At 57.9% G+C, this 11,987-nt stretch overlaps 1 protein-coding gene across 1 annotated transcript; it reads right to left on the reverse strand.

Annotated features, from left to right (window-relative positions):
• Window positions 1-761: 761 nt before the first annotated feature.
• Window positions 762-8,047, reverse strand: LOC113408090 (protein mono-ADP-ribosyltransferase TIPARP-like). Its single transcript, XM_026660365.2, has 5 exons — window positions 7,961-8,047; window positions 3,724-4,326; window positions 2,952-3,114; window positions 2,590-2,777; window positions 762-1,893 (listed from the first exon to the last, which is right to left on the reverse strand). Exons 2-5 carry the CDS (start codon window positions 4,287-4,289, stop codon window positions 1,443-1,445), a joined length of 1,368 nt encoding a protein of 455 aa, XP_026516150.1. The 5' UTR covers window positions 4,290-4,326; window positions 7,961-8,047; the 3' UTR covers window positions 762-1,442.
• Window positions 8,048-11,987: the final 3,940 nt, after the last annotated feature.

Consider the following 11,987-nt stretch of genomic DNA (forward strand, 5'->3'; position numbering starts at 1 on the left):
TCCAGGGTTTTGGCCGCCCCAAGCAGCCAAAAAAAAAAAAAAAAAAAAGCCGGCAGCAATTCAGCGGGAGGTCCTTTGCTCCCAGCGGGAGTGAGGGACCGGCCGCCTCCAGCCCCTGCTTGCCAGGCTGGTGCCTGGAGCCGGCCCTGATTGGGAGCCAGGACTCCTGGGTTCTCTCCCCGGCTCTGGGAGGTGAGTGGGGGCTTGTGGGTTAGAGCAGGGGGGGCTGGGAGCCAGGACGCCTGGGTTCTCTCCTCAGCTGGAAGGGACCCACGTGGTGCTCTAGTCCCACCCCCCCTCGCCCCGAGCCCTGCCCCACACCCGGGGACGGGGCCAGCGCCAGACACGGCAGGCAGCAGTTAGCAGCAGGTGCGCTGTGGGGAGACGGGAGCGGTGCAGTCGAAGTTGGGGGGCAGCGAGGTGCTGGTTGTGGGCACGGGCCAGGTGGGGCTGGGGGTTGGCGAAAGGAAGGAGCCCCCGCCGTGTGCTGGATTGAGGGGGCCTAGTTCCCTTGGGGAATGGGGCCTCTGCCAGGAACCATGAGCTGCTAGCGGAGCGGGGAGAAACACCCGGCCCCCCGGCTCTGCTCCTGGCTGGAAAGAAAGAGCCAGGTGGGGAAACTGAGGCAAGGTTTGTTCGAGCCCAGCCTAGCGGAACCGTGACCCCGGGGGACAAGTGACCTCCAGCCCCGCCCCACAGAGAACACGGACGTCACGGCCTGAGCTCCGCACCTGGTTTATTGCTTTGGTGCACAGCTGGGGGGCGCCGGAGCCAGGCCCAAGCCTGGACCCTACAACCAGCCCCACGCCCCCTTGGTAAAGCAGCAGGAGACGCCCGCAGGCAGGTCCCGGGTTCAAGCCCAGCAAGGCGGCCCTCTCCGCCAATCGGGAGCAGGTTTGGCAAAGTGGGAGAGGCCTCCTGCGGGCCACGCTTAGTTTGCGCCCAATCAGAATCTGGTTTGTAAGAGTGGGCGGGGCCTCCCACTGGTCCTGCACCCCGTTGGTTGGCTCTGTAATGACATCATGGCCTGGCGTAGCTTTCATACATGACATCAAGGCCTGCGAGCAGCCAAGCCCATTGGCGGACGTCACTTCCTGCTGGAGTCCCGTAGCATGACCCCGAGCGGCTGGGTTGGGTCCAGTGACATCACAGCCTGCTGTAGAATGACATCACTTCCTGCTGGACCCCGGGCGAACGGGTTGGGCCTCGTGACATCACTTCCAGACCCAATCCAGACCAATCACGGCCGCACTGGCCCCTTCCACGGGACGTCCTGTCCCTCCGGCATCCTTGTGTCCACCCCGCACCGTCATCTCCTGGGGGGGGCAGCCCCATCCTCCCTTGAACACAGAGCCGGAAAATCCAGAGGGCAGCCGCAGGACTCCTGGGTTCTTTCCCCCTCACTCCAGCTGGGGTTGGCCGCAGGACTCCTGGGTTCCTCCTCAGTCCACCTTCACCACCTCCTCCAGCTCGCGGTACTGGAGGAGGAAGTAGGGGTAGCACTGGTCGTTGTCGAAGACCACGTAGATCTGGGGGTCGCTCAGGCTGTCCACGCACGAGTCGTACAGGTCGTTGGCTGGGTCGCCAGGGTCCAGGGGTGGGGGCCGGCGCAGGGCCGGCTGCCCCAGGGCCGAGCGCCCCACCAGCACCTTGCAGAGGAAGACATGGCGCAGGCCGGCCTCGGCGGGGGGCGCGTAGCGGTGGGAGTAGCTGGCCCGGCGGGCGAAGTAGCTGCCCTGCCCGTAGATGGCAGCGTGTTTCCCTGACAGCCGGGGGTCCAGGTTGTGTTTGCAGATGGCCGGCACCGCGCCCGCCGCCGTCCCGTGGAAGAGGTGACGCTCGTTCCGCAGCTGCTGCTCCGGGGACATCTGCCGGCTCATGTGGCTCTGCTTCCTGCAGGGGAAGACACCGGACTCCTGGGTTCTCGCCCCGGCTCTGGGAGGGGAGTGGGGGCTGGTGGTTGGAGCGGGGGGGCTGGGAGCCAGGACTCCTGGGTTCTCACCCCGGCTCTGGGAGGGGAGTGGGGGCTGGTGGTTAGAGCTGGGCACCCTTCCATTTGTCCCTGTCGCACAGGAAGAGGTTCTACGCCCAGGAGATGCCCAGGGGGGAGAGGTTAGGGGATGCTGGTTGCAGGAACTAGAGCTGGGGGGTGTGGGGGGCGCAGGGCTGGGAGGGGCACTCACCGCTTGTCCCGGTCCCAGGGTGAGGGGCTGGGGGGTGCTGGGCACAGGGGATAGTGCTGGGGGGTGCTGGATGCAGGAGTTAGAGCTGGGGGGTGCGGGGCACACAGGGGGCACAAGAGTTAGAGCTGGAGGGTGCAGGGGGCGGGGGGGGGGGGCCCCCCGCTGGTCCTTGTGCCCGCGGGGGGGGGGGGCGCCCCCCGCCCCCGCCGCCGGGGGCGGGGCCGGGCCGGGGGCGGGGGGCGCCCGGGTCGGGGGGGAGGGCGGCGCCGGGGGGGGGCCCGGGGCCGGCGGGGGGCCCAGGTACAGGCTGCCGGACAGCGTCCTGCGGGGGCAAGGCAGGCGGTCAGGGGGCCGGGAGCAGGGCTCGCGCGGGGGGGGTGTCGCGGCGGGACGGGGAGGGGGTTACCGTAGCTCCGGCAGCAGCAGGGCGGGGGCGCGGAAGACGGGCCGGGCCCGCAGGGGGCGCAGGGTGCCCGTGGCCAGGTTGCGCTGGTAGCCGGCCCGCAGGTTAAGCTGGTAGCTGTGCTCGGCCGTGCTGCACAGTGCCTCCTGCTGCCCGCTCCGCAGCGCCGCCTCGATGCTCTCGGTGAAGGGCTGGGGGCAGAGAGAGGAGGGGTCAGCGCCGGCAAGAGAACCCAGGAGTCCTGGCTCCCAGCCCCCCCGCTCTGACCCATCTGCCCCCACTCCCCTCCCAGAGCTGGGGAGAGAACCCAGGAGTCCGGGCTCCCTGCCCCCGCTGCGGGGAGGGAACCCCGGCGTCCGGCGCACCTGGCTGTAGGGTTCCCAGCCGCCGAGTGCTCGCCAGTAGTAGACGTGGCTGGTGCCAAAGGGGGAGCCGGGCATGGACGAGGTGCCGAGGCGCCGGACCCGGCTGAAGCTGGGGCTGTTCCACACCTGCATGGCCACCAGGTCGATGTCGAAGGCGACGCCCCTGCCGGGCCAAGGGGAGATGGGGGTCACTAGGGGTCACCGGGGGCGAGACACTGCCGGGGCGGGGACCGACCTGCCCATCACCCCCGACTACCCCCCAATACCCGCCCACTGCCCCCTAAACCCCCCCCCCCACCGCCCCCCCCGCCCCCCTCCCCCCCTGCCCCACTGCCCCCCCATTCACCCCGCCACCCCCAACCCCCAGACCCTGCCCCACTGCCCCCATTCCCCCCACACCACCAGCCCCGCCACCCTCAAACCCTGCCCCTCATTTCCCCCAACTGCCACCCCCACACCCCAGACCCTGCCCCACTGCCCCCATTCCCCCACCTCCAGCCCCCATCCCAAACACTGCCCCTCTTCCCCCCCACACCCCCAAACCCTGCCCCACTGCCCCCCATTACCCCCACACTGCCAGCCTCCCCACCCCCCAAAATCTGCCCCACTGCTCCCCATTCCTCCCACTGCCTGCCTCCCACACCCCCACACCCTGCCCCACTGCCCCCTATTGCCCCCAAACCACCAGCTCCCCTATGCCCCAAAACACTGCCCCCCACACCCAGAGCCGGGGCGAGAACCCAGGTGTCCTGGCTCCCAGCCGCGCACTCACTGGTAGGAGGCCCGCACAAGGGTGCGCTCGGGGTCGCTGTAGAGCCGCTCCAGCGTCTCATGGGCCTCAGGCCCAACGCTCAGCCAGCCGGGCGGGAGGCTGGCCGTCTGCCACAGCTGCCAGTGGTAGGGCAGCAGGGTGTGGTGCTGGGGGCAGCAGGCCCCGGAGAAGCAGCAGCCCAGGAGGAAGAGGGGGCAGATCTCCACCCCATCCTCGGGGTGGGTGTGGTACTCCAGCTGGGCCACGATCTCCAGCAGATTGTCCAAGGTCAGCTCCTCGCACCCAGGCCCGGCCTCGGGGGCCGGCTCCGGAGCCGCCTCCGCCTCCCGCAGTGCCAGCTCCACTCGCTCCCCGTAGGGGTCGCCGGTGGGGGGCACCGGGGCCGGGGAGGGCAGGCTGGGGGCTGCGGTGGCCCCGCCTGGCTCCGGGGGACAGTGGCGGAGCAGCTGCGCCTGGGCCTTGATCCGCAGCGCAACGGGGAGGCGGAACGCCAAACGGCGGGAGCGTTTGAGGCGAGCGAGCCGGGCGCACGGCGGGGCCGTGGGGGCATCACTGCCGGCCGCCATGGGGCGCCTCGACGCAGCCCGATCCTCCAGGGGAGAGCTGGAAAACAGGGAGACAGAGAATGACTAGCGGTTAGTGCTGGGGGACAGAACCCAGGAGTCCTGGCTCCCACCCATCCCCTGCTTTAACCACTAGTCCCCACTCCTCTCCCAGAGCTGGGGAGAGAACCCAGGAGTCCTGGCTCCTAGCTACGATTCAGTCGATGCCGGTCACTGGCAGAGCCAGGATGCCGAACAAGATGGGCCTGATCCGGTGTGACGACTCCCCCACTCCCCACCCCAGCTCCAGGGCTAACGAGGGTCTGTTTGAAAGGGTGGGATTTGGGACTGATGTCTAGAGCTGGGGTAAATCCCGTGTTTTAGGAAGAGATCAGAGACAAAGAAACCTCCCCCATCCTGGAAGAAAAAGGCCCATCCGGAGACACCAAAATCGGTTGTGAATTTGTGGTAGTTTCACCCCATATTTCGTCTCGGTGTGTCGGGGGGGGGAAGGGGACTGTTCTGACATTTTTCTCACAAAACCGTCCCGGCTTGAAGCCACTTTGGGTTTCCAAACTTTGATTTAAAAGGGGGGACTTTTTCCCCCCCAAAACACGTTTCCGGTTACAATGGAAAGTTTCTTTCAACGCCTCGAATCACAGACGCTTTGCCGCTTCTGGTCCAGCCTGAAATTTGAGGTCGGCGTCTCGAAAAGGCCGGTGCGGCGGAAATCCAAAAAAACCCTGAGCCGATCCTTTTTCCGGTGTCCTGTGTGTCTGATCCCCGGTGATCCAGTCACCTGCCGGCTTCTCCTCACTCAGCTGAAGAGGGCTGATAAGTTTTGCCGCGTTCTTTTTAATCCTCGATGCTCTTCCCACATATTTTGCCGACTTGCTCAACACTTAAAGTGTGGCCATGTTGGTCAAGGGTATGAAAAAAGTGCCACTTCAGCAGCACGGCTATGCTGACCAAAACCCCAGCGTAGACGCGGCTAAGCCAACAGAAGAGAAACGGCATTTGTACGTCGGCCTTGGCTGGGCCATCTCTACCGGTGTAGGCTGCGTGGTATGGGCATAAGCCTCCGACTTCTCTCCATGATTTCTCTGATAATTTTTGTGCCTCTGCTGAATTTTCTCCATCGTTTCTGCTTCCTTGGTGAAGTGCCGACACCGGAACTAGAGCGGGGGGTTTTGCAGATCACAGGCAGTTAAAAAAAATGTTTTTTTGAAAGCGTTTGGAGTTAAAGAAACAAACTTTTGGGGAGGAGTTTTTGGTGAACTGGAGAGTAAATTGGCATGAGTAAAAATTGTTTCAATTTTGAGGGTTTTATTAAAAAAAAAGTTTTGGCAAATGTGAAAAAAATTAAATGCCTGGAAAAGCCCAACCTAGAGCAGTTTCAAATAGATCTTCATTTTGTGTTTAATGTTTGGGCAATTTTTCAACCGCCTACCATGCAGACCAAAAGTCAGTCGGAATAAATTTCAACGCAACAAAAATGTTTGGCCATTGTTAAACAAAAAACACAAGGTCATTGCGAACCAAACGCCGGATTTCAATAGTTTTTAACAGGTTTTGGCGATTTTTAAACACATCCCGTGGAAGGAAATTCGAAGCGTCCTTTTCATCCTTTCTGACCCCAAAAGAAATATCAAGCCAGTTTTGGCTTTTTTAGAAGCTTTTTGCCCCCAGTGGGACAGTTCGGCAAAACCACCGAGAACCGGCGAGACGCGTCGCTGTGTTTTTTGCTGCGGTGGGGAGCTGGGAGTTTAAGTTTCGCACCAGAACTGAGACACAGTTTCCTCATCGCACCAGGGCCAAATCCAGAGGTAAAAAAATCACCTCTCTGTTCCTCCTCCGAACGTATCGTTTTCCTTCATTGAGGACCAAGCCCAGGCAGTTTGTTCCCCCTGTCCTCCCCAGAATCAGCAACCCTGAGGGCCACAGGATGGGGGTCACCGATCCATCGCATTTTGCAGCCCCCCATGTGGGGGGAGGAGCTGGGATATGAGCTACGGGCCCCAGATCAGTCCCAAGAGAACAGGCCCCATCCCCCAGCACCCCCAAGCACCAGGGAGCTGAAAGTGTCACAGCAAATGGGTCTTGTGATTCAGCACTTCCCAGCTATTGCCAGGCAGGGCTGGAAATGGCTGGAATGGAACCCAGGAGTCCTGGCTCCAAACCCCCCACCCTCTGCTCTAACCACCCCTCCCAGAGCTGGAGAGAGAACCCAGGAGTCCTGGCTCCCAGCCCCTCCCCACTCTAACCACCAGCCCCCACTCCCCTCCCAGAGCCAGGGAGAGAACCCAGGAGTCCTGGCTCCCAGCCCCCGTGCTCTAACCCACCAGACCCTGCTCCTCTCCTCCACCCAGGGCGTTTGTTAGTGTAGGGTCTCGCCCTGGCTCCCGCGGGCCACCTCCAGAGCAGGCCAACGGGCCCAGGACTGACATCAGACACACCCCACCCCCAACAAGAAGATATGGGGGGTACAGATATCACCCCCCAGATCCATTCCACTACTTAGGGAGATGGCTCCATAGTGGGTGTATTTTAGGGGGCTGGGGAAAGCAATATACGACCTGTTTGGGGGCAGGAGGTGGGAGCCAGGACTCCTGGGTTCTCTCCCTGGCTCTGGGAGGGGAGTGGGGTCTAGCAGTTAGAGCAGGGGGGGCTGGGAGCCAGGACTCCTGGTTTCTCTCCCCGGCTCTGGGAGGGGACTGGGAGCCAGGTCTCCTGGGTTCTCTCCCTGGCTCTGGGAGGGGAGGAGAGTTTAGCGGTTAGAGCGGGGCGGGGGAGAGGGCTGGGATCCCGGCCTACTGATTCATAAACAGTCTCGAAACTGTCAAGCCCTCCCCTCTCTCGACAGCTGGGAAATGAATCATGAGGCCTGGTCCCGGGAAAACGCTCAGGCCTGTGCTCACAAGAAGTGGGGGTTGTTTTTTAAAGGGTCAAAACCCAAAACAAATCTTTGTAGCGGAGCGTTGTTCCGAGATTTGAGCCCCACTTCCCTGCTGCAAGTCTCTGCCCTCCCCCATGCCGTGCCTCAGTTTCCCCCCTAATCCCAGCCTGACACCCTCGGAGCTCTGCGGATGAAAAGTGTGGGTCCAGCTTAGGGTTTCGCGACTCAGGGGGGCCGGATCAAATGGGGGAAAGGCAGAGGGGGTAATTCAGTGACACCCCCTCCCCCTTTCAACTGGGTTTGCACAACTGCAGGGAGCGGGAGGGGCAGGGACAGGAGACACCTAATTGAGGCAAGGTCTGGAAATATCACCCCACCCCTCCCCGGGCCACAGCTTGATCAGCAGCCCCAGCCTGGGGGGTGGGCGGAAAGCGGGCGGGGGGGGGGGGGGAAGCAGATCTCGGAAGAAAGCAGCTGGGTTTTTACAGAAAAACACACAGAGGGTAGGGAAGAGGAAATAGTGGTGCAGAGAGATCAGAGTGCATGGGGCGGGGAGAGAACCCAGGAGTGCTAGTTCCCAACCCCCCACCACACCCCCCTCTCCTCCCAGAGCCCGGGAGAGAACCCAGGAGTCCTGGCTCCCAGCTTTCCGGAAACCATCCACTCTCACCTCATTGCATCCGTTCTCAGCCCAGACCCGCCCCAATACCTCAGCTCCCCGCAGCCAAACAGAGCAGGAACACCCTCCCACCCAAAAAAAAGCCATCAACACCCTTTGGGGGCTGCACCCCCCACTCACCCCCTCTGCAGCCAGCTCCGCCTTCACAGCAGCCGGGTCTCCGCACCCCACCTGTCTCCGATCAGCGTCCAACTGCAAGGGGGGGGGGGGCGCCTGTTGCTTGTAGTTTTTCCCCCCTTTCTCCTCTTTTTTTTTTTTTGGGGGGGGGGGCGCTGCCCAGGCTGCCTGGCCCTGAGCTAATGGGGGCTCAGGCGCTGGGAGAAGCCAGACACAACCACGATCCAAAAAAAACAAAAACAAAAAGCGACCCAAACAATAACAAAAAGTTATTATAAGTTTCACTTCTCTCCCTCCCCGCCCCGCCCGGGCTCGCAGCTCTGAGCAATGGTCCAGTCCCCACCACAGCCAACTTCTCGCAACTTGCTGAAAAGTGCCTTCAGTTCCCCCCTTTCACCCCCGGCACTTCCTGGTCTCCTCCCCCGGCTGGCCAGCACTTGACCTGAGTCATGGTGAGAAGAAACCTCGCTGGCTCCTCCCAAGCAGCAGACTTCGGGTCTGGGCAGCCAGCCAGGCTTTCGCTTTCCTTTTCTCAGCACATGGGGAGGAGAAGGCAGAAGAGGCCTGAGTGGGTTTAAATTAAAAAGAAATTGAGACAGTGACTGATTTGGAGGTGTGTGAGAGAGTGTGTCAATTTCCCCGCCAAAGAAAGAGGTGGATTTAGTTTTGATTTAGTGAGAGGATCAATTTTGGGTCAAATTCACTATGTGCCAATTTAGATCTACTTACAATAATTCCGCAGATCACAGATTCCTGGAGTTGATTTCACTAGAAAGAAAAGTGCCAATTTAGATCTACTTAAAATAATTCAGCGGATCATGGCTTCTCTGAGTCCATTTCATTAGAATGAAATGTGCACATTTAAGTTGAATTTAAAAACAATTGAGACAAATCACTGCTATTTGGGGTCAACATCACTCAAATTTAGATGAACAGTAATTGAGATGAAACCTGAGTCTTTGGGTCAATTTCACTGGAAGGAAATGAGCGTGTTTAGTTTTAATTTCACTGATTTTTGGGACGGGGGAGTCAATTTCACTTCAAATTGAGTTTTACTGAAAAAAGTATTATTTGGTAATTTTTTTGCAGTTTTGATTGGGGGGGGAAATCTATCTTTACGGTGAAATAATTTAAAAAATGTAAGTTGATCACAACGCCTTTGTTGGGGTACCACAGAGTGATTTGGGTAAAAAAAGTTGACTGTAACTGAATCCCAGCAGCAGGACTGGGAATAGGACCCAGGAGTCCGGGCCCAGTCCAGCTGCTGGGTCAGGCTTCACAGGAAACAGCTCCAAAATATTTTCTCCCCAGCTCTGATAATATTTCAAGCGCAATTCCCCCCAGTGATACAGATTACAAGAAAGATGAATGCAAGTGGAGTGGGTTTTGAATGATCCATATGCTTAAACTATTTATACTGATATTTCCACATGCCTAGCAGTCCCCATCATGCCCCCCTGCCTGCTCTAGGGGCTGTACAAACAGAACAAAACTTACGACCTATGTGAAATTAATCTCAGACCAAGATAAGTCACTTTCCACTTCGTCGGTGCCGATTTTGCCACCATGGTTATATCACTTTAGATTTCACAGTAACACCACCTCACTCTCATCAGCAGGTCTCCAGGTGCTTTTCCATATTCTCTGTAGCAGATGGGGAAACTGAGGCAGAGATCAGTGGAGCGGCTTTACCCAAGGTCATCCAGTGGCCAAGCCAGGAATAGAACCCAGGTCGGTCCTGACTCACCTCTACAGGGCTCCTTAGTATGTAACATGTCAAAATCCCAGTGGCTTCAAATACTCTGCTGTCTGATCTTCCTGTCTGGTGTCCTGCTGTGGCCATCCTCTGAGGCTGCAGAGGAAGGGTTAAAAAAAAAAATCCCAGATATATCTGACCAATTGTGCATTGGGGAAACATTCCTTCCTGACCACTGCTGGTGGCCAGCTGAAGGCCTGAAGCATGAAATTGGATTGGAGTTATTCTCTTAATGCACCAGTTTAACCATATACAAATGGAGGGCACAACCCAGCTGCCTAAAGTCAAGCACCTGTGTGAAGATTAGGGGCCTTTTCTGGAGGCCCAACAGAAACAAGTTTTTCTTTAGAAACTGAAACAAATCAATTTGCTTGTTCTGAAAAAAATGTCTAAACAAAATATTTGGGCAATTCTTCCTCAACATTTTTTTGAAGCGGGAAATTCATCGAACCCGACCCCATTGTGTGAACAGTTTGGGAATAGCGAAATCACTATTTTTTGACCAAAAAAACCCCCTGATGCAGTGAACAATTCCTAAGCGTCTCTATCTACCCCTCATAGACTGCAACCTTGTTCCCAAACTGTCGAAGGATAAGTGTTGAAGGACGAGTGACAGATCTCCGCAATGTTCTTCAGAATCTCAGCTTGCATGTTAAAAAAAAGCAAGTCTCCAGACGTTATAGTTACTGTGATGAAATGAGGTTTTATTCACCTTGTTATGTTGCATGTGAGTCTTACTGTCCTGTATTAATACTGTCCCTGTGTATTGCACCAATGCCTAGGTGGTGGGAATTGGGTGTGTGATTTTTGCTGAGGCCCTCGGGGGGCACGTGAGGCTGCCCAGATGTCTGCACGTATGTAACCTGAGACCCAGGAGGGGGATGCGACCAGGTAACACCTTTTGCCCAGGAAGCAGGGCAAAGACCAGGAGGAGGAGCAAAGGGTGTTGGGAGTCGGGTCGCTGGAAGTAGGTAGTCTGCAGCGCGAGACTGGAAGACGGGGAGGCCAGGCCAGTCTGCGGTGTGGGACTGGAAGAGTTGTCGTCCAGGGAAGTCTGCGGCTTGGGACCGGCAGAGGGGGAGCCCGGGGCAGTCTGCGGTGTGGGACCGGAGGAGGGGGAGTCTAGGGCGTCTGGGCCAGGACTCCCCAAGATGGACTTGGCTGAAAGTCACTGATTTCTGTGCTAACAAATTCTGTTCTCCGCTGTGTTCCTGACGACTAATAAACCTTCTGTTTTACGCTGGCTGAGAGTCACGTCTGACTGTGGAGTTGGGGTGCAGGGCCCCTTGGCTTCCCCAGGAGCCCCACCGAGGTGGACTCGCTGCAGGAAGCACACGGTGTGGAAGGGGAGGCTGAATGCTCCAAAGTCAGCCCCAGGAAGGTGGAAGCTGTGTAAGCTTCTTGTCCTGGTGACAATATGCTCAGAGAGAGGAGGCTCCCCCAGAGTCCTGACTGGCTTTGTATGGAGCAGTTCCAGAGCATCGCCCGGGACTATGTGACAGTTACAGAGAAAACCTTCAAATTGTGGCTTGAGCATCAGCAATGCTGCCTGAGTCTGCTCAGAGCCTGAGCCCAATGCTAAGAGAGTGGGGAGCTGCCTCAAATGTAACCAGTGTAGAGACGTCAGCCACAGGCGTGTACAGGCTGTGATGCTGTATGAAATCTGGGGGACACTTGAGGATATTATGAATATTAATATTGTAAATTTGCAATGAGTCGTGCCAGATATGCCATGTAAGGTATCTGCAAAACTGTTATGATTTGCCAGCTATGATAATCTCATTTATGGCTTGTATCACCTCTGTATTATGAGTTATAGATATGTATGTATGTCTGTATTTCAAAACTTGTGCTATGCTTCTGGGTGACACCCCCAGACAGTTTGGGTGTCAGCACTGTCTAGCCTGCTTGATGGCCCATTAAGGACCATCAGCTATACAATCGACTCATTGAGAGAAGGCAAGGAATACTCTGACTCGGCAAGGCATGCAGGAGTGCTCATGGCTTCCAAGCCATGCGCTGAGCACCTTGTGTTGGAAACAAAGGAAGCGCAGGCCGTGTGGCAAGAGACTATAAAAGGCAGCTGCATCTTCTCCATTTTGTCTTCAGTCCTGCTTCTTACCTCTGGAGGAACCTTTCTACAAATTGAAGCTCCGAACACAGGACTAAATCACAGAATCATAGAGGATTAGGGTTGGAAGGGACCTCAGGAGGTATCTAGTCCAGTCCCCAGCAGGACCAACACCAACTAATTCATCCCAGCCAGGGCTTTGT

This window comes from Terrapene carolina, unplaced genomic scaffold (genome assembly GCF_002925995.2).
Source record: "Terrapene carolina triunguis isolate 2854851 unplaced genomic scaffold, T_m_triunguis-2.0 Scaffold751, whole genome shotgun sequence".
NCBI classification, from domain to species: Eukaryota; Metazoa; Chordata; order Testudines; family Emydidae; genus Terrapene; species Terrapene triunguis.

What these genes read in the sequence shown, in the direction of transcription:
- LOC113408090 (XM_026660365.2), bottom strand. Translation starts at nt 4,289, where the DNA reads ATGGCGGCCGGCAGTGATGCCCCCACGGCCCCGCCGTGCGCCCGGCTC. An exon ending in CTTGTGCGGGCCTCCTACCA is followed by an intron (nt 3,115 to 3,723) that starts GTGAGTGCGCGG and finishes TTGGCCCGGCAG; the next exon opens with GGGCGTCGCCTTCGACATCG. An exon ending in GCTGGGAACCCTACAGCCAG is followed by an intron (nt 2,778 to 2,951) that starts GTGCGCCGGACG and finishes CTCTGCCCCCAG; the next exon opens with CCCTTCACCGAGAGCATCGA.